At 46.5% G+C, this 22,975-nt stretch overlaps 1 protein-coding gene across 1 annotated transcript in view; it reads left to right on the forward strand.

The window, feature by feature from the left end:
• LOC145341221 (myoneurin-like) overlaps window positions 1-22,975 on the forward strand; it is a 117,357-nt gene that overhangs the window by 64,041 nt on the left and 30,341 nt on the right. Inside the window, 1 exon segment of the mRNA XM_080186142.1 lies at window positions 9,554-9,637. Coding sequence (XP_080042268.1) covers window positions 9,554-9,637 — 84 coding nt within the window.

The raw sequence follows: 22,975 nt of genomic DNA on the forward strand, positions 1-22,975 counted from the left end.
AATCAAATTTGTGAGGCAGGACTTACCCTTCATGAAACCATGCTGACTATCCCGGATTAAGCTGCATCTTTCCAAATGGTCATAAATCCTGTCTCTCAGGATCCTTTCCATTAACTTACCAAACACCGAAGTAAGACTAACTGGCCTATAATTACCAGGGTCATTCCTATTTCCTTTCTTGAAGAGAGGAACAACATTCGCCATTCTCTAGTCCTCTGGACAATCACCATGGACAGTGAGGACCAAAAGATCAAAGTCAAAGGCTCCACAATCTCATCTCTTGCCTCCCAAAGTATCCTAGGATGTATCCCATCTGGCCCAGGGGACTTATCAACCTTCAGGTTTTTCAACATCAAACAACAATTGCTGTTAACAAAAATACTAGCCCGTTACGTTGCCTGAGACTACTGATTGTAACCTGCGATGCCCCAGCAGCCTGCCTGTCTTCTCTGAAGATGGATGAAGTCGTCATGTCTCTGAACTTTTCATAGAATTTCATAGAATCCTTCAGAGCAGAAAGAGGCCCTTTGGCCCATTGAGTCTGCACCGAACACAATCCCACCCAGGCCCTACCCCCATATCCCGACATATTATACCCACTAATCTCTCTAACCTACACCTCTCTGGACACTAAGGGGCAATTTCTTAGCATGGCCAATCAACCTAACCCGCACATCTTTGGACTGTGGGAGGAAAAGGCGGGGAATTATAGGCCGGTTAGTTTAACGTCTGTGGTAGGTAAAATGTTAGAATCCGTCATTAAGGAGGAAATTGCGAGGCATCTTGAAGGGAATTGCTTGATAGGGCGGACGCAACACGGTTTCATTAAAGGGAAGTCGTGTCTGATAAATTTACTGGAGTTCTATGAGGATGTGTCTAGGGCAGTGGATAGAGGAGAGCCGGTGGATGTGGTCTTTCTGGATTTTCAGAAGGCGTTTGACAAGGTACCTCACAAGAGGTTATTGCAGAAGGTCAGGGGACATGGAGTTGGGGGTAGGGTGTTAGCGTGGATAGAGGATTGGTTGTCAAATAGGAGGCAGAGAGTGGGGGTCAATGGGTGCTATTCGGATTGGCGGTTGGTGACTAGTGGGGTGCCCCAGGGGTCGGTGCTGGGGCCTCAGCTATTTACCATTTATATAGATGATCTGGAGGAGGGAACCGAGTGCAGGGTGTCGAAATTTGCTGATGACACCAAGATTGGGGGAAAGGCAAATTGTGCGGAGGGTGTGGAGAGTCTGCAGAAGGATCTAGATAGGCTGGGCGAATGGGCCAGGAAATGGCAAATGGAATTTAATGTTGGCAAGTGTGAGGTGGTCCACTTTGGTAGGAAGAATGGTAGGAAGGACTATTACTTACGTGGCGAAAAACTGCAGCAGGCGACGGTGCAGAGGGACCTCGGGGTCCTTGTGCATGAGTCGCAAAAACCCAGCTTGCAGGTGCAGCAGGTGGTCAGGAAGGCGAATGGGATGCTGGCCTTCATAGCGAGGGAGATTGAATATAAAAGTAGGGAGGTCTTGCTGCAGCTGTATAGGGCATTGGTGAGGCCGCAGCTGGAGTACTGTGTGCAGTTTTGGGCGCCGCACCTGCGCAAGGATATTTTGGCCCTGGAGGGAGTGCAGAGGAGGTTTACTAGGCTGATACCGGAGTTGAGGGGATTGAGCTATGAGGAGAGGCTGAATAAACTAGGCTTGTACTCGTTAGAGTTTAGAAGAATGAGGGGAGATCTCATTGAGACGTATAAGATGATGAATGGGATGGATAGGATAGAGGTGGAGAGACTCTTCCTGCTCAAAAAAGACAGTAGGACTAGGGGGCACAGCCTCAAGATAAAGGGGAGGCGGTTTAGAACGGAGTTGAGGAGGAACTTCTTCACTCAAAGGGTGGTGAATCTCTGGAATTCTCTGCCCGTTGAAGTGGTGGAGGCTGCCTCGCTAAATATTTTTAAGAAGCGGGTTGATGGGTTCTTGATAAGAGAGGGGATTAAGGGTTATGGGGAGAGGGCGGGAAAGTGGAACTGAGCCACAACAGATCAGCCATGATCTTATTGAATGGCGGGGCAGGCTCGAAGGGCTAGATGGCCTACTCCTGCTCCTATTTCTTATGTTCTTAAACCGGAGTATCCGGAGGAAACCCACGCAGACACGAGGAGAACATGCAAACTCCACACAGACAGTGACCCGAGCCGGGAATCAAACCCAGGACCCTGGAGCTGTGAAGCAGCAGTGCTAACCACTGTGCTACCGTGCCGCACTTCTTAGACATTCTGCTAGTATCCACCAAGCAGATCCAGGCATGGACCATAGTTTGGCGAAATTCCGTTATCTGAAATGGTGGACCACAAAGGCATTCTATGGAGGATTTGAAACTTTATTTCTCAAAATAACAGGAGTTGAGTAGAGAAGGTGACATCATCTTGTGGGGAGCCGGGGTGGTTAGCAGCAACCGATACTTCAACAATTGCACAATGGCCACCCAGGAATTTCTAAGATGAAGATGCTTACAAGGAGCTATGCCTGGTGGCCTGACTAGGCATTGATATTGAAAACCTAGTGAAGCTGTGCAATATTTGCCACGAAAACGAGAAGATCCCACCTGCAGCCTCATGGCATCCTTGGGAATGGCCGGGGGGACCCTGGGTGCAAGTACATGCAGACTTTGCAGGGCCATTTACGGGCTTCACGTTTTTAATCCTCATCACCCATTCAGAATGGATCAGTATGCACTGAATAGCCTCTGCTACCTCTAACAGCACCACAGAGAAACTCTGTCAATCCTTCAGTATGTGTGACATACCCGAGATTCTCATAACAGACAACAAGACCCCATTTTACCAACACAGACTTTCATGTGTACGAACAGATAAGGCACATCTGCACAGCCTGGCTGAACGGGCGATCTGGATATTCAAAAGTGGCATGATGAAACAGACCACGGATTCCTTGGAAACAAAGCTGGCACATTTCTTTTTAAACTCTTGGGCTGTGCCGATGGGAATAGCTCCAGCAGAGGTGTTGATGGGCTGACACCTTCTGACTCAGCTTAGCCTGACGTTCCCAAATTTGGCCAGCAAAGGTGTGTTGATGCCCAGAAAAGGGGCTACGATGGTCAGAGACCACATAGTTTTTAAGCTGGGAAATACGGTCCACATGAGAAACCTCAGCCATGGCTCCCTGTGGATTCTGGGAGTTATTCTCTCAAAAACAGGACCGGTCTCGAGTAAGGTGCAAACCAAGGAGGAGACCTTCCAAAAACACATTGATCACCTCTGTCACAAGCAATCCTCCATGGAGACAAAGAGTTCTATGGACATTTCACTATTGGCATCCTTCACACCGGCCTATGAACAGGACATTCCGTCCACTAAACCTCAAGTTCGTCTTCAGGATGTTGATGATACTAACACGGAGACAGTGGTAGTGGAAATGCAGTCAGAGGTTGCCACTGAGGATGAGCCCCTGCAGTGGTTCTTTAGCACTATGAATGAAAGAGGCACTCACTGATCTGTTACATGCCGCATCCAGGTCCTACAAGATGAGACTATGGGTAATGAGACAGTGAAAGGAGCGAGAGGAATGATCAGACTCGAAGGGGAGGGTTGTGATAACCACCACAAGATCCATGGGGAGTCACTGATCTCTCTGTGGCACTCGTTTTATGAGTTCCCCTGATAACAATGGCTTGCCCAACTGTTTGAACCTTTTGTAAGGCAGACCCAAGACTGGGCCTGCAAAACTATTTGCCCCAGTCAGCGGGTTGTGTGTGTACAGCACGGTTTTACTTTGCATTCTGAAAATAAACTATGTTCCTTTCCAGTCAGGCTCCCTGAGTTGTTATAATATCGACTGTTGTACTGCATCTACCATGCATTTGCCCACTCTCTGCATCCTCATCACAGCTCACCCTCCCACACAGGATTCTGTCATCTGCAAATTTGGAGAAATTGGTTGGAATTCTCCCAAAAAGATTCTAACTGCTAAATTCATGTAAAAACTGCAGTAAATTCGCTACTTTTTTCAGTGCGACTTTCTCCCATGCTCTGTGCATCCCAGAGAGCCCTAGCATCAATCACGCTCAAAATCAGGGGTGGGGCCTATTCCCGCCGGAGAGGCCACCAGCATAGCTGAGTGGGCCACTGCACATGTGCCGATTGGTTAGCGCCAAGATGCACGATAGCCCTACTGCGGGCATCCCAATTGCTGGCCAGCCCACAATTCCCGCATCGCTGGCTGTATGACCCTCCCCACCAGATCACTGGTCTCCCAGATGTGTACGGCTGGCTCCGCACCCTTGCATCTTGACTCTGCCCTCCCTCCACACTCCGATAGCCAGTGCCGATCAGCCCATTCCTCACTGTGCTCATGTTGCAACTGTACAAAACTCTGGTGCGGCCGCACTTGGAGTATTGTGTACAGTTCTGGTCCCCACTTAATAGGAAAGATGTGGAGGCTTTGGAGAGGGTGCAGAGGAGGTTTACCAGGATGTTGCCTGGTATGGAGGGGAGGTCCTATGAGGAGAGACTAAGGGATTTGAGGTTGTTTTCATTAGAAAGAAGGCGGCTACGAGGGGACCTTAGAACATAGAACACTACAGCACAAACAGGCCCTTCGGCCCACGAGTTGCGCCGATCACATCAACACCTACCAATCTATAGACCTATCTATAACCCCCAATCCCATAAAACCCCATATACTCATCCAGAAGTCTTTTAAAAGACCCCAGCGAGTTCGCCTCCACCACCACTGACGGCGGCCGATTCCATTCACTCACCACCATCTGAGTGAAAAACTTACCCCTAACATCACTTCTGTACTTTCCTCCCCGCACCTTAAATCTGTGTCCTCTCGTAGCGACCATTTCAACCCGGGGAAATAGCCTCTGAGAATCCACCCTATCTATTCCTCTCAACATTTTATATACTTCTATCAGGTCGCCTCTCAACCTTCGTCTCTCCAGGGAAAAGAGACCCAGCTCCCTCAACCTATCTTCATAAGGCATGCCTCCCAGTCCAGGCAACATCCTTGTAAATCTCCTCCGTACCCTTTCAATAGCTTCTACATCTTTCCTATAGTGAGGCGACCAGAACTGCGCACAGTACTCCAAATGAGGCCTGACAAGGGTCTTATAAAGTTGCAGCATTACCTCCCGACTCTTAAACTCAATCCCTCGATTAATGAAGGCCAGTACACCATACGCCTTCTTGACCACCTCTTCCACCTGCGAGGCCGATTTAAGAGTCCTGTGGACCCAGACCCCAAGATCCTTCTGCTCTTCAACACTACTAAGACTCCTGTCCTTGATAGTGTACTCGTTCATCCCGTTGGTTCTGCCAAAATGGACGACTACGCATTTATCCGCGTTGAAGTCCATCTGCCACTTCTCCGCCCAGTCCTGCATCCTATTTAAGTCCTGCTGCAACTTTTGCCATCCTTCCAGACCATCCACAACACCACCGACCTTCGTGTCATCAGCGAACTTACTTACCCATCCCTCCACTTCCTCATCCAGGTCATTTATGAAAATGACAAACAGCAAGGGTCCTAGAACAGATCCCTGGGGCACTCCACTGGTGACTGACCTCCATTCAGAAAAAGACCCATCCACAACCACTCTCTGCCTTCTGCAGGCAAGCCAGTTCTGGATCCACAAGGCCAAAGGCCCTTGGATCCCATGCCCTCTCACCTTCTCAAGAAGTCTTGCACGGGGGACCTTATCAAATGCCTTGCTGAAGTCCATGTACACTACGTCCACGGCACTTCCTACGTCAATGTGTTCAGTCACATTATCGAAGAACTCAACTAGGCTCTTAAGGCACGACCTGCCCTTGACAAATCCATGCTGACTATTCCTGATCATGTCAAACCTCTCCAAATGCTCGTAAATCTTGTCCCTCAGAAGCCTCTCCATCAGCTTGCCAACCACTGAGGTCAGACTCACCGGTCGGTAATTTCCCGGGCTATCTCTGTTCCCTTTCTTGAAAATAGGGACTACATCCGCAATCCTCCAATCTTCCGGAACCTCTCCCGTCTCCATTGACGACGCAAAGATCATCGCCAGGGGCTCTGCAATCACTTCCCTCGCCTCCCACAGTATCCTGGGGTACATCCCATCTGGTCCCGGCGACTTATCTATCTTGATAGAATTCAAAAGTTCTAACACATCCTCCACCTTAATATTCACAAACTCAATCTTTTCCATCTGCTGCAAATCCGTAGCAAAATCTCCCAGATCAGCTTCCACCATGAATACTGAGGCAAAGTCTTAATTAAGCACCTCTGCCATTTCTTCTGGTTCCACACAGACCTTTCCCCCTTCGCCTTTTATAGGTCCTATCCCTTCTCTTATCCTTTTACCTTTCACATATTTATAGAAGGCCTTGGGATTCTCCTTAATCTTACCCGCCAAGGTCTTCTCATGACCCCTTCTGGCTCTCCTAATTTCTGGCTCCCTTTTAAGCTCCTTATTGAAACATATAAGATGATTAGAGGTTTAGATAGGGTGGACAGTGATAGCCTTTTTCCTCGGATGGAGAAAGCTAGCACGAGGGGGCATAGCTTTAAATTAAGGGGTGGTAGTTATAGGACGGATGTCAGGGGTAGGTTCTTTATCCAGAGGGTGGTGAGGGATTGGAATGCCCTGCCTGCTGCAGTTGTAAATGCGCCTAGTTTGGGGGCGTTTAAGAGATCCGTGGATAGGTTTATGGATGGTAAGGGTTTGGTTTAGGTTAGAGGGTCGTTGTTTTTTAACTGGTCGGCGCAACATCGTGGGCCGAAGGGCCTGTTCTGCGCTGTTATGTTCTATGTACCCATGATCTCAACTGCAGCATGGCAGTGAGAACTTCCACCCCCACTGATCTCTTCACCTCAGACGGGGACCCCACTTGGAGTACTGTGCTCACTTCTGGTTGCCTCAATACAGGAAGGATGTGGAAGGCCCATAGAAAGGGTGCAGAGCAGATTTATGAGGATGTTGCCTGGATTGGGGAGCATGCCTTATGAGGATAGGTTGACGGAGCTTGGCCTTTTCTCCTTGGAGAGACGAAGGATGAGGGGTGACCTGATAGAGGTGTATAAGGTGTTGAGAGGTGTTGATCGAGTGGATGGCCAGAGGCTTTTTCCCAGGGCTGAAATGATCGCTACGAGAGGACACAGGTTTAAGATGCTGGGGAGTTGGTGCAGAGGAGATGTCAGGGGTAAGTTTTTCACTCAGAGTGGTGGGTGCATGGAATGGGGTGTCGGCAACAGTGGTGGAGGCGGATTTGTTAGGGTCTTCTAAGGGACTTTTAGATAAGTACATGGAACTTAGTAAGCTAGAGGGTTATAGGTAAACCTAGTAATCTCAAAGGTAGGGACATGTTCGACACAACTTTGTGGGCCAAAGGGCCTGTATAGTGCTGTAGTTTTTCTATGTTTCTCACCTGCTGGCAGTGCTGATGTCTGATGAGCAGTGCCAAGGCATCCCTTGGGCATTGCCACATTGCAGTTGGGCAGTACCAGGGCCAGGCTGAAACGGCCAGGCTGAAACAGCCAGGCTGACTGCCCAGAGGCCACCACCTTATCCCTGACCTCCTTGGCCCCCCTTCACTTCAGCGGGGTTGGGCTGCCAGCTCCCAATAAGTGGGGAGCTGTTGTAAACCCGATGGAGGGGAGACACCCCTGGAGATGGCAGGGGGAGGTGGGAGGCTAGCAGGCCTAGAAACTTTAGCCCTGAGCCTGCTAATGGGATATACATCCCAATTTTAACATTACAATCAGCTCCACACCGATTTCAGGCACGGAGCAGATAACACTGGAATTCCGGTGGCCGGAAATTGCAGAGGCTGTGATGCCCGCACACAGCTTCTGCTTATACTGCACTGCTCTAGCTGGGAGAATCGCCCCCATTATCTTTAATTCCCTCTTCTAAATCATTTATATATAGTGAATAGCTGGGGTCCTAGCGCCGATCCCTGCGGTACCCACTGGTCACTGCCTGCCCCTTGAAAAAAACCCAGTTCATTCCTTCTGATTCCCGTCCATCTCAACACACTACCCCCAATCCCCTGCATTTTAATTTTACACGCTAATCTTTTATGTGAGACCTTGTCGAAAACCTTCTGAAAGTCCAAACAATCCACTGGCTCCACCTCATCAGTTCTGCTATTTAAATCCTTAAAGAATTCCAATCAATTTGTTGAGCATGATTCCCTTTCCTAAATCTGTGCTGACTCTGTCCAATCCTGCCACTGTTTTCCAAGTGCTCTGCTAGAAAACCTATAATGGATTCCAGAATTTTTGCCTATGCTGACGTCAGGTTGACGGGTTTATAATTCCCTGTTTTCACTCTCCTTCCTTTTTAAATAGTGAGGTTACATTATCTGCCATCCAATCTGTAGGAACTGTTCCAGTGTCTAAAGAATCTTGGAATATGACCACCAATGGATTCACTATTTCTGGGGCCGCTTCCTGAAGTACTCTGGGTGTAAATTATCAGGCTCTGGGAATATGTTCTGTCCCACTGAGGGTAATATGCTCTTTCAGTGAGTTGGTGTGGACTTGATGGGCCAAATGCACTGTAGGGATTCTGTGTTTGCCTTTGGTGGTTTCCTGCAGTGCATCCTGGATGATACACACTGCTGCTTTTATGCATCCATGGTGGAGGGCGTTAATTTTAAAACTAATGGATTTGGTGCCGGTCAAGTGTGCTTCTTTATGCTGGATGGTGGTGAGCTTCTTGATTGTTGTTGGAACTGCACTTATCCTGGCAAATGAAGAGCATTCCATCATACTCCCGATTTGTGTCTTGTAGATGATGGGTAAGCTTTAGAAATCAGGAAGCGAGTTATTATCTGCAGAATTCCAAGCCTATGTCCTGCTCTTGTTGCCTCAGTATTTCTATGATCCAGTTGTGTTCAGAATACAGGGTTCTTCACTTCAACTCATTCTAAGTCTCCTAGTCCCAACCCCTGTATCTGGTCAAGTGTTGAAGCTAATAATGTTCTCCTGCTTGTACACTCAAATCCAGGGCCTCTGACTCAGTACCAAGAGTGCTACTGCCTGAACAAAGCTGACACTATTTCAATTGTTTTTTTAGTGTTTAATGCTACATCTTTTCAGAGAATCCCTACAGTGCAGAAACAGGCCATTTGGCCCATCGAGGCTGCATCAACTCTCCAACAGAGCATCCCACCCAGGCCCTGTCGCTGTAGCCCCATGTATTTACCCCACTAATCCCCCTAACCTACACAACCTACACTAAAGGGCAATTTAGCATGGCTAATCCACCTAACCCACATGGGAAGAAACCAGAGCACCCAGAGGAAACTCTCTCACACAGGGAGAATGTGCAAATTCCACACAGTCACCCGAGGCCAGAGTTGAAATTGTGTCCCTGGTGCTGTGAGGCAGCAGTGCTAACTACTGTGCCACCATGCCACATCTGAAGGATTCTAGATGCTGGTAGATGGTTGTTGAGACCTCAATCTCATTCCGTAATAAGTCAGATACTAACATTGATGATTTGAATTGATGAAAGTTGCCATAACTTTGACTAGTTTGTTTCACTCTGTCTTGTGCAGGTGAGAAACCATACAGCTGTCGGACATGTAATAAAAGTTTCATCTCTTCAGGAGAGCTGAATAAACACAGCCGATCACACACGGGTAAATGGCAGCATTGGGAAGGAATCTATGCTGGTCCTCATTTTTAAAGCTTTAGGAATAGTTGCTAACTTGATGGTCCAGTCATTAAATAGCATACCATTCACTGAGCGCACCTCCCCTCCTCCCCCAGGTAAAGATGGGTCAACATGGCTTTGTCAAGGGAGGTCATATCTGACAGATTTGTCAGAGTTCTTCTGAGGAGGTAACAAGGAAGTTAGATAAAGGAGAACCAGCGGACGTGATTTATTTAGTTTTCCAGAAGGCCTTTGACAAGGTTCTGCAGAGGAGACTGTTAAATAAGTTAAGTGCCCATGGTGTTATTGGTAAGATCTCGGCATGGATAGAGGATTGGCCGACTGGCAGAAGGCAGAGAGTGGGGATAAAGGGTCTTTTTCAGGATGGCAGCCGGTGACTAATGGTGTGCCTCAGGGGTCAGTGCTGAGACCGCAACTTTTCACAATATACATTAACGATTTGGAAGAAGGAACTAAAGATACTATTGCTAAGTTTACAGATGATACAAAGGTAGAGGGACAGGTGGTATTGAGGAAGTGGGGGGGCCTGCAGAAGGACAAGGACAGGTTAGGTGAGTGGGCAAAGAAGTGGCAGATGTGGAATACAATATGCAAAAGCGTGAGGTTATGCACTTTGGAAGGAGGAATGGAGGCATAGACTATTTTCTAAATGGGAAAATGCTTAGGAAATCAGAAACACAAAGGGACTTGGGAGTCAAATGCCCAAGATTCTCTTAAGGTTGATGTGCAGGTTCAGTCAGCAGTTAGGAACGCAATTGCAATGTTAGCATTCATATCGAGAGGTCTAGAATACAAGAAAAAGGATGTGCTTCTGAGGCTGTATAAAGCTCTGTTCAGACCCCATTTGAAGTATTGTGAGCAGTTTTGGGCCCATATCTAAGGAAGGATGTGCCAGCCTTGGAAAGGATCCAGAGGAAGTTCGTAAGAGTGATCCCTGGAATGAAGGGCTTGTCGTATGAGGAACGGTTGAAGACTCTGGGTCTGTACTCATTGGAGTTTAGAAGAATGAGGGGGGAATCTTATTGAAACTCACAAGATATTGCGAGGCCTGGATAGAGTGGATGTGGAGAGGATGTTTCTACTGTAGGAAAAGCTAGAACCAGAGAGCACAGCCTCAGGCCAAAGGGACAATCCTTTAAAATAGATGAGGAAGAATTTCTTCAGCCAGAGAGTGGGGGGGAGTCTGTGGAACTCTGTTGCAAAAGACTGTGGAGACCAGGTCGTTGAATGTCTTTAAGACAGATAGTTTCGTGATTGATAAGGGGATCGGGGGTTATGGGGAAGAGGCAGAAGAATGGGGATGAGAAAAATATCAGCCATGATTAAGTGGCAGAGCAGACTCGATGGGCCAAATGGCCTAATTCTGCTCCCATATCTTATGGTCTTGTGGCATATTTCCATGAAGGGGAACCAGTTAGGTTTTTACAACAAGTGCCAATAATTTTGTGGTTATCATTAGACTTTAATTCCAGATTTTATATTGAATTTAAATTTCACCATCTACCATGAAGAGATTCAAACCCAGGTTTGACAATATCACCACGCCACTGCCTCCCCTAAAAGTTAATGTGTGAGAAGGAGGACGTGGAGCAGACTGGCTGAGGAAGAAAGAGAAGGCTTATAGTGAGGAGGAAAGCGAGAGAACGTGAGGTGAAGTAAGTGAGAGGGAGGGGACACCTGATACGGGAAAAAGAGGGTAGTGGAGTTAGTGGGGTGCCCCAGGGGTCGGTGCTGGGGCCTCAGCTATTTACCATTTATATAGATGATCTGGAGGAGGGAACCGAGTGCAGGGTGTCGAAATTTGCTGATGACACCAAGATTGGGGGAAAGGCAAATTGTGCGGAGGGTGTGGAGAGTCTGCAGAAGGATCTAGATAGGCTGGGCGAATGGGCCAGGAAATGGCAAATGGAATTTAATGTTGGCAAGTGTGAGGTGGTCCACTTTGGTAGGAAGAATGGTAGGAAGGACTATTACTTACGTGGCGAAAAACTGCAGCAGGCGACGGTGCAGAGGGACCTCGGGGTCCTTGTGCATGAGTCGCAAAAACCCAGCTTGCAGGTGCAGCAGGTGGTCAGGAAGGCGAATGGGATGCTGGCCTTCATAGCGAGGGAGATTGAATATAAAAGTAGGGAGGTCTTGCTGCAGCTGTATAGGGCATTGGTGAGGCTGCAGCTGGAGTACTGTGTGCAGTTTTGGGCGCCGCACCTGCGCAAGGATATTTTGGCCCTGGAGGGAGTGCAGAGGAGGTTTACTAGGCTGATACCGGAGTTGAGGGGATTGAGCTATGAGGAGAGGCTGAATAAACTAGGCTTGTACTCGTTAGAGTTTAGAAGAATGAGGGGAGATCTCATTGAGACGTATAAGATGATGAATGGGATGGATAGGATAGAGGTGGAGAGACTCTTCCCGCTCAAAAAAGACAGTAGGACTAGGGGGCACAGCCTCAATATAAAGGGGAGGCGGTTTAGAACGGAGTTGAGGAGGAACTTCTTCACTCAAAGGGTGGTGAATCTCTGGAATTCTCTGCCCGTTGAAGTGGTGGAGGCTGCCTCGCTAAATATTTTTAAGAAGCGGGTTGATGGGTTTTTGATAAGAGAGGGGATTAAGGGTTATGGGGAGAGGGCGGGAAAGTGGAACTGAGCCACAACAGATCAGCCATGATCTTATTGAATGGCGGGGCAGGCTGGAAGGGCTAGATGGCCTACTCCTGCTCCTATTTCTTATGTTCTTATGTTCTTATGTAAATTGGAAGTGGGCAGTGGAAGAACATAAGAACATAAGAAATAGGAGCAGGAGTAGGCCATCTAGCCCTTCGAGCCTGCCCCGCCATTCAATAAGATCATGGCTGATCTGTTGTGGCTCAGTTCCACTTTCCCGCCCTCTCCCCATAACCCTTAATCCCCTCTCTTATCAAGAACCCATCAACCCGCTTCTTAAAAATATTTAGCGAGGCAGCCTCCACCACTTCAACGGGCAGAGAATTCCAGAGATTCACCACCCTTTGAGTGAAGAAGTTCCTCCTCAACTCCGTTCTAAACCGCCTCCCCTTTATCTTGAGGCTGTGCCCCCTAGTCCTACTGTCTTTTTTGAGCAGGAAGAGTCTCTCCACCTCTATCCTATCCATCCCATTCATCATCTTATACGTCTCAATGAGATCTCCCCTCATTCTTCTAAACTCTAACGAGTACAAGCCTAGTTTATTCAACCTCTCCTCATAGCTCAATCCCCTCAACTCCAGTATCAGCCTAGTAAACCTCCTCTGCACTCCCTCCAGGGCCAAAATATCCTTGCGCAGGTGCGGCGCCCAAAACTGCACACAGTACTCCAGCTGCGGCCTCACCAATGCCCTATACAGCTGCAGCAAGACCTCCCTACTTTTATATTCAATCTCCCTCGCTATGAAGGCCAGCATCCCATTCGCCTTCCTGACCATCTGCTGCACCTGCAAGCTGGGTTTTGCGACTCATGCACAAGGACCCCGAGGTCCCTCTGCACCGTCGCCTGCTGCAGTTTTTCGCCTCGTAAGTAATAGTCCTTCCTACCATTCTTCCTACCAAAGTGGACCACCTCACACTTGCCAACATTAAATTCCATTTGCCATTTCCTGGCCCATTCGCCCAGCCTATCTAGATCCTTCTGCAGACTCTCCACACCCTCCGCACAATTTGCCTTTCCCCCAATCTTGGTGTCATCAGCAAATTTCGACACCCTGCACTCGGTTCCCTCCTCCAGATCATCTATATAAATGGTAAATAGCTGAGGCCCCAGCACCGACCCCTGGGGCACCCCACTAGTGGAATTGGAGACTACCGATGACAATCATGGTTATTCTGAGAATTGCAACCAAAGACGATGCCACAGCGTGCCGGGAGGCATAACTGTACGGAATCTGGCATGCGATGGAGGAAACGCAAGAAAGCAACAGTGATGAGGGATCCAAAAATTGGGGGAGTGATTGTGTTTCTGTGCCTACAGTCACGTCTGAAAATGGTATCTTGTCTGCCAGGTTCTAATTGGAGAATGTTGTTGAGTGGCTACAGAGCACTTTGAGATGGGATGGTGAACAGCCAGACAAAAAGAAAAGCATACAAAAAGTTCAGGGAACTTGGTAATGTTACGGATCTAGAGAAGTATACAGTTTGTAGAAGACACTTAAGATGGAAATTAGGAGAGCCAGAAGGGATCATGAGAAGGCCTTGGCAGGTAAGATTAAGGAAAACCCTAAGGCGTTCTACAAATATGTGAAGAGTAAAAGGATGAGATGTGAAGGAATAGGACCTGTAAAATGAGATGGTGGGAAAGTTTGTATAGAACTGGTAGAAATAGCAGAGGTGCTCAATGAATACTTCACTTTGGTTTTCACGATGGAAAAAGATCTTGGTGGTTGTAATGCAGGCTTGCAGCAGACTGAAAAGATTGAATATGTGGACATTAAAAAAGAGGATGTGTTGGAGTTTTTGAATCGCATCAAGATAGATTAAGTCGCCGGGACTGGATGGGATGTACCCTGGGTTACCGTGGGAGGTGAGGGAAGAGATTGCAGAGTCTCTGGCGATAATCTTTGCGTCATCAATGAAGACAGGAGAGGTTCCGGAGGATTGGAGGATTGCGGATGTGGTTCCTATATTCAAGAAAGGGAATAGTGATAGCCCAGGAAATTATCGACCGGTGAGTCTAACCTCAGTGGTTGGTAAGTTTATGGGAAAGATCCTGAGAGACAGGATTTATGAACATTTAGAGAAGTATAGTATGATCGAAAGTAGTCAGCACAGATTTGTCAAAGATCGTGCCTTATGAGCCCGGTTGAGTTTTTCGAAAATGTGACTAAACGAAGGAAGAGCGGTGGATGTGGTTTATATGGACTTCAGCAAGGCGTTTGATAAGGTCCCCCATGCAAGACTTATTGAGAAAGTGAGGGGGCATGGGATCCAAGGGGACGTTGCTTTGTGGATCCAGAACTGGCTTGCCCACAGAAGGCAGAGAGTGGTTGTAAATGGGTCTTTTTCTGCATGGAGGTCAGTCACCAGTGGAGTGCCCCAGGGAGCTGTTCTGGGATCCTTGCTGATTGTGATTTTTATAAATGACCTGGATGAGGAAGTGGAGGGATGGGTTGGTAAGTTTGCCGATGATACGAAGGTTGGAGGTGTTGTGGATAGTTTGAGGGATGTCAGAAGTTGCAGCGAGACATTGATAGGATGCAAGACTGGGCTGAGAAGTGGCAGATGGACTTCAGCCCAGATAAATGTGTAGTGGTACATTTTGGCAGGCCAAATGGAATGAAGGAATATAATATTAAGTGTAAGACTCATGGCAGTGTGGAAGATCAAAAGGATCTCGGGGTCCGGGTTCATAGGACTCTCAAATTGGCTTCGCAGGTGGAGGATGTGGTCAAGAAGGCGTATGGTGTACTGGCCTTCATCTATCGAGGGATTGAGTTTAGGAGTCGGGAGAAAATGTTGCAGCTTTATAAGACCCTGGTCAGACCTCACTTGGAGTGCTGTGCTCAGTTCTGATTGCCTCATTACAGGAAGGATGTGGAAGCCATTGAAAGGGTGCAGAGGAGATTTACAAGGATGTTGCCTGGATTGGGCGGCATGCCTTATGAAGATAGGTTGAGGGAGCTCAGTCTTTTCTCCTTGGAGAGACGAAGGATGAGAGGTGACCTGATAGAGGTGTATAAGATGTTGAGAGGTATTGATTGGGTGGCTTTTTCCCAGGGCTGAAATGGCTGCCACAAGAGGACACAGGTTTAAGGTGCTGGGGAGTAGGTACAGAGGAGATGTCAGGGGTAAGTTTTTCACTCAGAGGGTGGTGGGCGAATGAAATCGACTGCTATCAGTGATGGTGGAGGCAAATTCAATCGGGTCTTTTAAGAGACTTCTGGATGAGTACGTGGGATGTAATAGGATTGAGGGTTATAGGTAAGCCTAGTAAGTAGAGATATGATCGGCGCAACTTGTGGGCCGAAGAGCCTGTTTGTGCTGTAGTTTTTCTATGATTGTATAAATCATGGTTCATAATGGAAACAATAACATAGGTAAAAAGAAAAATTGGGTCCTAGAGGCAAATTTTAGGGAACTAAAAAATAAATTACATGACCTAGAGAGAAATAAATGGATTAGGGATAGTCAACACGGTTTTGTGAAGGGTAGGTTGTGCCTCACAAACCTTATTGAGTTCTTTGAAAAGGTGACCAAAGAGGTGGATAAGGCGAAGGCAGTTGACGTGGTGTATATGGATTTTAGCAAAGCGTTTGATAAGGTTCCCCATGGTAGGCTACTGCAGAAAATGCAGATGCACGGGATTGAGGGTGATTTAGCAGTTTGGATCAGGAATTGGCTCGCTGATAGAAGACAGAGGGTGGTGGTTGATGGCAAATATTCAACCTGGAGTTCAGTTACAAGTGGTGTACCCTCAGGGATCTGTTTTGGGGCCTCTGCTGTTTGTCATTTTTATAAATGACCTAGATGAGGGTGGAGAAGGATGGGTTAGTAAATTTGCTGACAACACCAAAGTTGGAGGAGTTGTAGACAGTGAGGATGGATGTTACAGTTTGCGGAGGGACATAGATAAGCTGCAGAGCTGGGCTGAGAGGTGGCAAATGGAGTTTAATGCGGAAAAGTGTGAGGTGATTCACTTTGGTAAGAGTAACAGGAGCACAGAATATAGGGCTAATGGAAGGACTCTTGGTAGTGTCGACGAGCAGAGAGACCTTGGTTCACATGTGCATAGATCCCTGAAAGTTGGCACCCAGGTTGATAAGGTTGTTAAGAAGGCATACGGTGTGTTAGCTTTTATTGGTAGAGGGACTGAATTTCAGATCGTGAGGTCATGTTGCAACTGTACGAAACTCTGGTGCAGCCGCACTTGGAGTATTGTGTACAGTTCTGGTCGCCACATTATAAGAAAGATGTGGAGGCATTGGAAAGGGTGCAGAGGAGGTTTACCAGGATGTTGCCTGGTATGGTGGGAAGGATATGTGAGGAAAGGCTGAGGGACTTGAGATTATTTTCGTCAGAGAGAAGAAAGTTAAGAGGTGACCTAAGGTGACCTAACTGAGGCATACAAGATGATCAGAGGGTTAGATAGGGTGGACAGTGAGAGCCTTTTTCCTCAGATGGTGATGGCTAACACAAGGGGACATAGCTTTAAATTGAGGGGTGGTATTTATAGGACGGATGTCAGAGGTAGGTTCTTTACTCAGAGGGTAGTAAGGTCGTGGAATGCCCTGCCTGCAGCAGTTGTGGACTCGCCAACTATAAGGGCGTTCAAATGGTGAGTGGATAGGCATATGGATAACATTGGAATAGTTTAGGTTAGAGGGCCATTAGATTGGTTCCACTGGTCAGCGCAACATCGAGTGCCGAAGGGCTTGTACTGCGCTGTAATGTTCTATGTTCTAATATTCCTTCTACATGCTGGTGCACTCAGAAAGAACATAAGAACATAAGAAATAGGAGCAGGAGTAGGCCATCTGGCCCTTCGAGCCTGCCCCGCCATTCAATAAGATCATGGCTGATCTGTCGTGGCTCAGTTCCACTTTCCCGCCCTCTCCCCATAACCCTTAATCCCCTCTCTTATCAAAAACCCATCAACCCGCTTCTTAAAAATATTTAGCGAGGCAGCCTCCACCACTTCAACGGGCAGAGAATTCCAGAGATTCACCACCCTTTGAGTGAAGAAGTTCCTCCTCAACTCCGTTCTGAACCGCCCCCCCTTTATCTTGAGGCTGTGCCCCCTAGTCCTACTGTCTTTTTTGAGCGGGAAGAGTCTTTCCACCTCTATCCTATCCATCCCATTCATCATCTTATACGTCTCAATGAGATCTCCCCTCATTCTTCTAAACTCTAACGAGTACAAGCCTAGTTTATTCAGCCTCTCCTCATAGCTCAACCCCCTCAACTCCGGTATCAGCCTAGTAAACCTCCTCTGCACTCCCTCCAGGGCCAAAATATCCTTGCGCAGGTGCGGCGCCCAAAACTGCACACAGTACTTTGAGTCGGTGAATGTGTATTTGATGTGATAGTGAGAAGGGGAGGCTTCAGATTCCTGGAACACTGGGAGCGGCTTTGGGGTGATGGCACCTGTAGAAGCCGACAGGTTGCACCTGAACACCCTTCCAGGGTGTTCTACTGTTGTCTGAAAGGGTTTAACCCAACTAAGCAGGGTAGTAGGAAAAATGAGCGACTATTAGGGAGTAATGCCAAAGTACCCTAAGTACTGGAAAGACAGCTCTAATATGTAGAATAAATAAGTTAGTAAGTTGCGTCGGAGTGAGGGAGAAAGTAATGATGTCTAAATCAGGGTAATACTGATGGACCTAGATCTTGACGTGCACAGGACAATTTCAAAGTTTGCAGATTATACAGAAGTTGGAAGTACTGTAAACTGTGAAGGGGACAGTGTTCAGAAGGACATGGAGAAGTTGGGGGAGCGGGCAGATAGATGGCAGATGAAGGTCAACGTGGAGATGTGTGAGGTGATGCATTTTGATAAGCACAAAATGTAGAGGCAATATAAAATGAAGGGTACAACTGTGAAAGGTATAGAGGAACCTGGGTAAAAATGTGGCAGGACGGGTAGAAAGAGCTGTTAATAAAGCATAAGGTATTCTGGACTGTATTAATAGGGACATAAAGTACAAGAGCAAGTAGGTTGTGCTGAACTTGTGTACGACACTTGTTCGACTAAGCTAGACTATTGTGTACAGTTCTGAGCACACTTTAGGAAGGGCATGAATGTACTGAAGAGAGTGTAGAAGAGGTTTACAGAAAAGGTTCCAGGGTTGAGAAACAAAAGCAAAATACTGCAGGTGCTGGAAATCTGAAATAAAAACAAAGTGCTGGAAAAACTGGGTTATTGTTTTGAGTCCAGGTGACTGTTTTGCAGAATGAGAAACTTCAGTTATGAGGATAGATTGGAGATGCTGGGACTGTTCTCCTTGGAGAGGAAGACGCTTATGAAGTTGCCAAAAAAGTAGCAAGCTGGATTTTTCATTAGTTCAGCAAAGAATGAACAATTAAACTAATAGAGAAAATCGAATTTGAGAGTAAACTAGCAAGAAACTCAAAACTGTACTCTAAAACCTACTATGGGCCTTTAGAAAGGAAACGATTAGCAAAGACAGTGGTGACCCATTAAGGCAGCGACAGGAATACCTTGTTGAAGTTGTACATGACACTGGTAAGGCCACACTTGGAATATTGTGTACAGTTCTGGTCACCCTATTGTAGAAGGGATATTATTAAACTCGAAAGAGTGCTGAAAAGATTTACTAGGATGCTACCAGGACTTGATCGTTTGTGTTATAAAGAGAGGCTGGATGGACTGGGACTTTTTTCTCTGGAGCGTAGGAGGCTTAGGGGTGATCTTATAGAGGTCTATAAAATAATGAGGGGTAGATAAGGTCGGATAGTCAACATCATTTCCTGAAGGTGGTCAAGTCTAAAACTAGAGGGCGTAGGTTTAAAACGAGACGGGAGAGATACAAAAAGGTCCAGAGGGGCAAATTTTTAACAGACGGTGGTGAGTGTCTGGAACGAGCTGCCAGAAACAGTAGCAGAGGCGAATACAATTTTGTCTTTTAAAAAGCATTTAGACAGTTACATGGGTAAGATGGGTATAGAGGGATATGGTCCTAATGCGGGCAGTTGGGATTAGCTTAGTGGTAAAAACTGGGTGGCATGGAACCTCTGTGACTAAGAAGAAAATGGCTGAGAAATGGTACAATGACACTTCTGTCTGGACAGAGGAAAATACAAAAAGCTCCCATAAATACTGGAGAGCCAAGGAACTAGTGAGATTGAAGATCTGAAAGAAATTAGTATTAATTTAATTGAGAAATTAATGGGACCAAAAGTTAACAAATTCTCTGGGACAAATGATCCAAATCCCAGAATGTTGAAAGATATGGTTGGAGAGATAGTGAATGCATTGATGATCATTTTCCAAAACTCGGGAATGGTTCCTGCAGATTTCAGGGAGCAATTGTAAATGTGACTTGGGGAGCTCCAGTTCTGTTAGCCTGACGGCATGGATTTACAAAGCGGAATCATGCTTGACGAGTCTATTAGAATTCTTTGAAGATGTAACTGTTGGAGTGTTTTATTAATTCTTGGGACATGGGCATTGCTGGCTGGCCAGCATTTATTGCCCATCCCTGATTGAACGAATGCAGTTGAGAGTCAACCACATTGCTGTGGCTCTGGAGTCATATGTAGGCCAGACCAGGTAAAGATGGCAGATTTTCTTCCCTAAAGGACATTAGTGAACCAGGTGGGTTTTTCCAGCAATTAACAATGGTTCATGGTCATCTTTAGATCCTTAATTCCAGGCAATTTTTTTAAATTGAATTCAAATTCCACCATCTGCCATGGCGGGATTCGAACCTGGATCCTTAGAACATTAGCTGAGTTTCTGGATTAATAACGTAGACCATTGCAAGCCCACTAATTTCCTGTTTAGAAACCCATGTGAGCATTTCCTAATCAACCCACATTTTTTCATGTGACTACTAATTCTATCCTGAATAATTGTTTCTAGAAACTTCCCCACACTGATGTTAAACTATCTGCTCTGTAATTGCAGGGGATAGTCATGATGTGGAGATGCCGGCGTTGGACTGGGGTAAGTACAGTAAAAAGTCTCACAACACTAGGTTAAAGTCCAACCATTTAGAACCTTCCACACACCTGACAAAGGAACAGTGTTTCCGAAAGCTTGTGGGTTTATTATCAAATAAATTGGTTGGACTTTAACCTGGTGTTGTGACACTTTTTACATTGCTGGGGATATCCATAAAACCTTTTTTGAACAAGGGTGTAACATTTGCAGTTCTCCAGTCCACTGGTGGTACTCAACTCTAGAGAAGACTGGAAGATTATGGCCAGCGCCCCTGCAATTTCCATTCTCACTTGCTTCAATATCCTTGGATGCATCTCGTCTGGTACCTTGTCAAATTTTAGTATTGACAGTATATTCAGCACTTTCTCCTTATACGTTTTACGTGGTTCATGTCACCATATCCTTTGTCGATAATTTATTGGAGTTCTTTGGAAGAGTAACATGCAATGTGATAAAGGGGAATTGTGGATGTACACATACTTGGATTTCCAGAAGGCATTGATAAGGTGCCACATCAAAGGCTAGGCAGAAAATAAAAACTCATGGTGTAAGGAGTAACATATTAGTATGGATAGAAGATTGACTAGCTTGTAGAAAACAGAGTATGAATTTTTAAAATTAATTTACAGGATGTGGATATTGCTGGCTAGGTCAGTTTTATTGCCCATTCCTAATTGCCCTTGAGAAGATGGTGGTGAGCTGCCTTCGCTAACTGCTGTAGTCACAGTGGTGCGGGTGTGCACACAGTTCTGTTAGGGAGGAAGTTCTAGGATTTTGACCCAGCGACAATGAAGGGATGGCAATATATTTCTGAGTCAGGATGTTAAGAGACTTGGAGGGAACTTTATCTTTTCGATGGTACTTTCGTCTGCCAATATTTGTTGGTGATGGAGGGATTAAATGTTTGTGGAAAGAGTAGCAACCAAGTGGATTGTTTTGTTCTGGATGGTGTTAAGGTTTTTGAGTGTTGTTGGAGTTGCACTCATCCAGACAAGTGGGGAGTATTCCATCACATTCCTGACTTGTGCCTTGTAGATGGTGGACAGGCTTAGGGGAATCTGGAGGTGAGTTAATCTCTCCGGGATTCCTAGCCTTTGATCTGCTCTTGTAGCCACGGTACTTGTATGGCTAGTCCAGTTCAGTTCCTGGTCAATGGTAACCTACAGGATGTTGATAGTGGGGGAGTTATCATCTTCCCCCTTTAGAATACCCTGCAACCATTCAGTGACATCCCGGCCCTGAGCACCAGGGAGACAACACACCATCCTGAAGACACGTTAATGGCCACAGTAGCGCCTATCTGTACCCCTGACTGTAGAATCTGCTATTACTACTGCCTGCCTCTCCTCCCCTCTCTCCTGTGTGGGCAGGCTGCTTGTGATGTCAGAAGCTTGGCTCTGTCTGCACTCCCTGGAGGAACCAGCACTCGTCAATCTCAAATGGAATACCAATTTGTGACTGAGACTCCAGGGGACTCCTGAACGACCTGCCTACATCCCTTAGACTGCCTGGTGGCCACTCATTCCCTTCCTTCCTCAAGTCCCTAAACAAGCTAGTGTCTCCTCATGTGACAGACCTGCCATCCCAGGAATCAGCCTGTAAACCTTTGCTGTAGTCCCTCTATAGCAAGGACATCTTTCCTCAGATAAGGACACCTCACCAGGCCTCACCAACACCCTATGCAATTGCAGTAAAACATCCCTATCCTTATACGCAAACCTTCTCGCTATGAAGGCCAACTTACCATTTGCTGCCTTTACCAGATGTTATACCTGCGCACTTATTTTCAGCGACTGATGTACAACGACACCAAGGTCTCGCTGAGTATCCACCTCTGTTGATTTACACCCATTCAAATAATAATCTGTCTCCCTATTATTGCTACTAAAGTGGATAACCTCACATTTATGAACATTATACTGCATCTGCCATGCAGCCTGTCCAAATCACATTGAAACATCTCTGTATCCTCCTCGCAGCTCACCCTCCCACCCAACTTTGTATCATCTGCAAATTTGGAGATAATACAAAGTTGACTGAATAATAGGAAGCAGATGTTTCTCGTGCTGGAGGAAGGTTCCAATGAGTGACGCAGGCTTGGAGGGCCGAAGGGCCTGTTTCCTGTGCTGTATTATTCTTTGTTCTTTTTGTTCTTTGTTTGTACTGGAGTTTCTCACGAGGTCAGTATTGGAACTCTTGCTTTTCCCGACATATATTAATGATCTAGATCTTGGTGTGCAGGGGACAATTTCAAAGTTTGTGGGTGATATGAAACTTTAATCATTGTAAACTGTAAGGAGGACAGCGTAAAACTTCAGAAGGACAGAGACAAGTTGGTGGAGAGGACAGATAGGTGGCAGATGAAGTTCAGTGCAGAGAAGTGAGAGATGATGCATTTTTATAGAAAGAACATGGAGACAATCTAAAATAAGGGGTAAAACTCTTAAAGGGTGCAAGAGCAGAGGGAGCTGGGTGTCTATGTATAGAACAGGTGGAGAGAGCAGTAAATAAAGAATATAATATTCTGGGCTTTATTAATAAGGGGACAGAGTACAAGAGCAAGGAAGTTATGCTGAATTTATACAAGACACTGATCAGACCTCAGCTGGAATATTGTGTTCAGTTCTGGATGTCACACTATAGGGAGGATGTGAACACGTTGGAGAGAGTGCAAAAGAGG

This window comes from Carcharhinus amblyrhynchos, chromosome 3 (assembly GCF_965287045.1).
Source record: "Carcharhinus amblyrhynchos chromosome 3, sCarAmb.v2.hapA, whole genome shotgun sequence".
Lineage (NCBI taxonomy): Eukaryota > Metazoa > Chordata > Chondrichthyes > Carcharhiniformes > Carcharhinidae > Carcharhinus > Carcharhinus amblyrhynchos.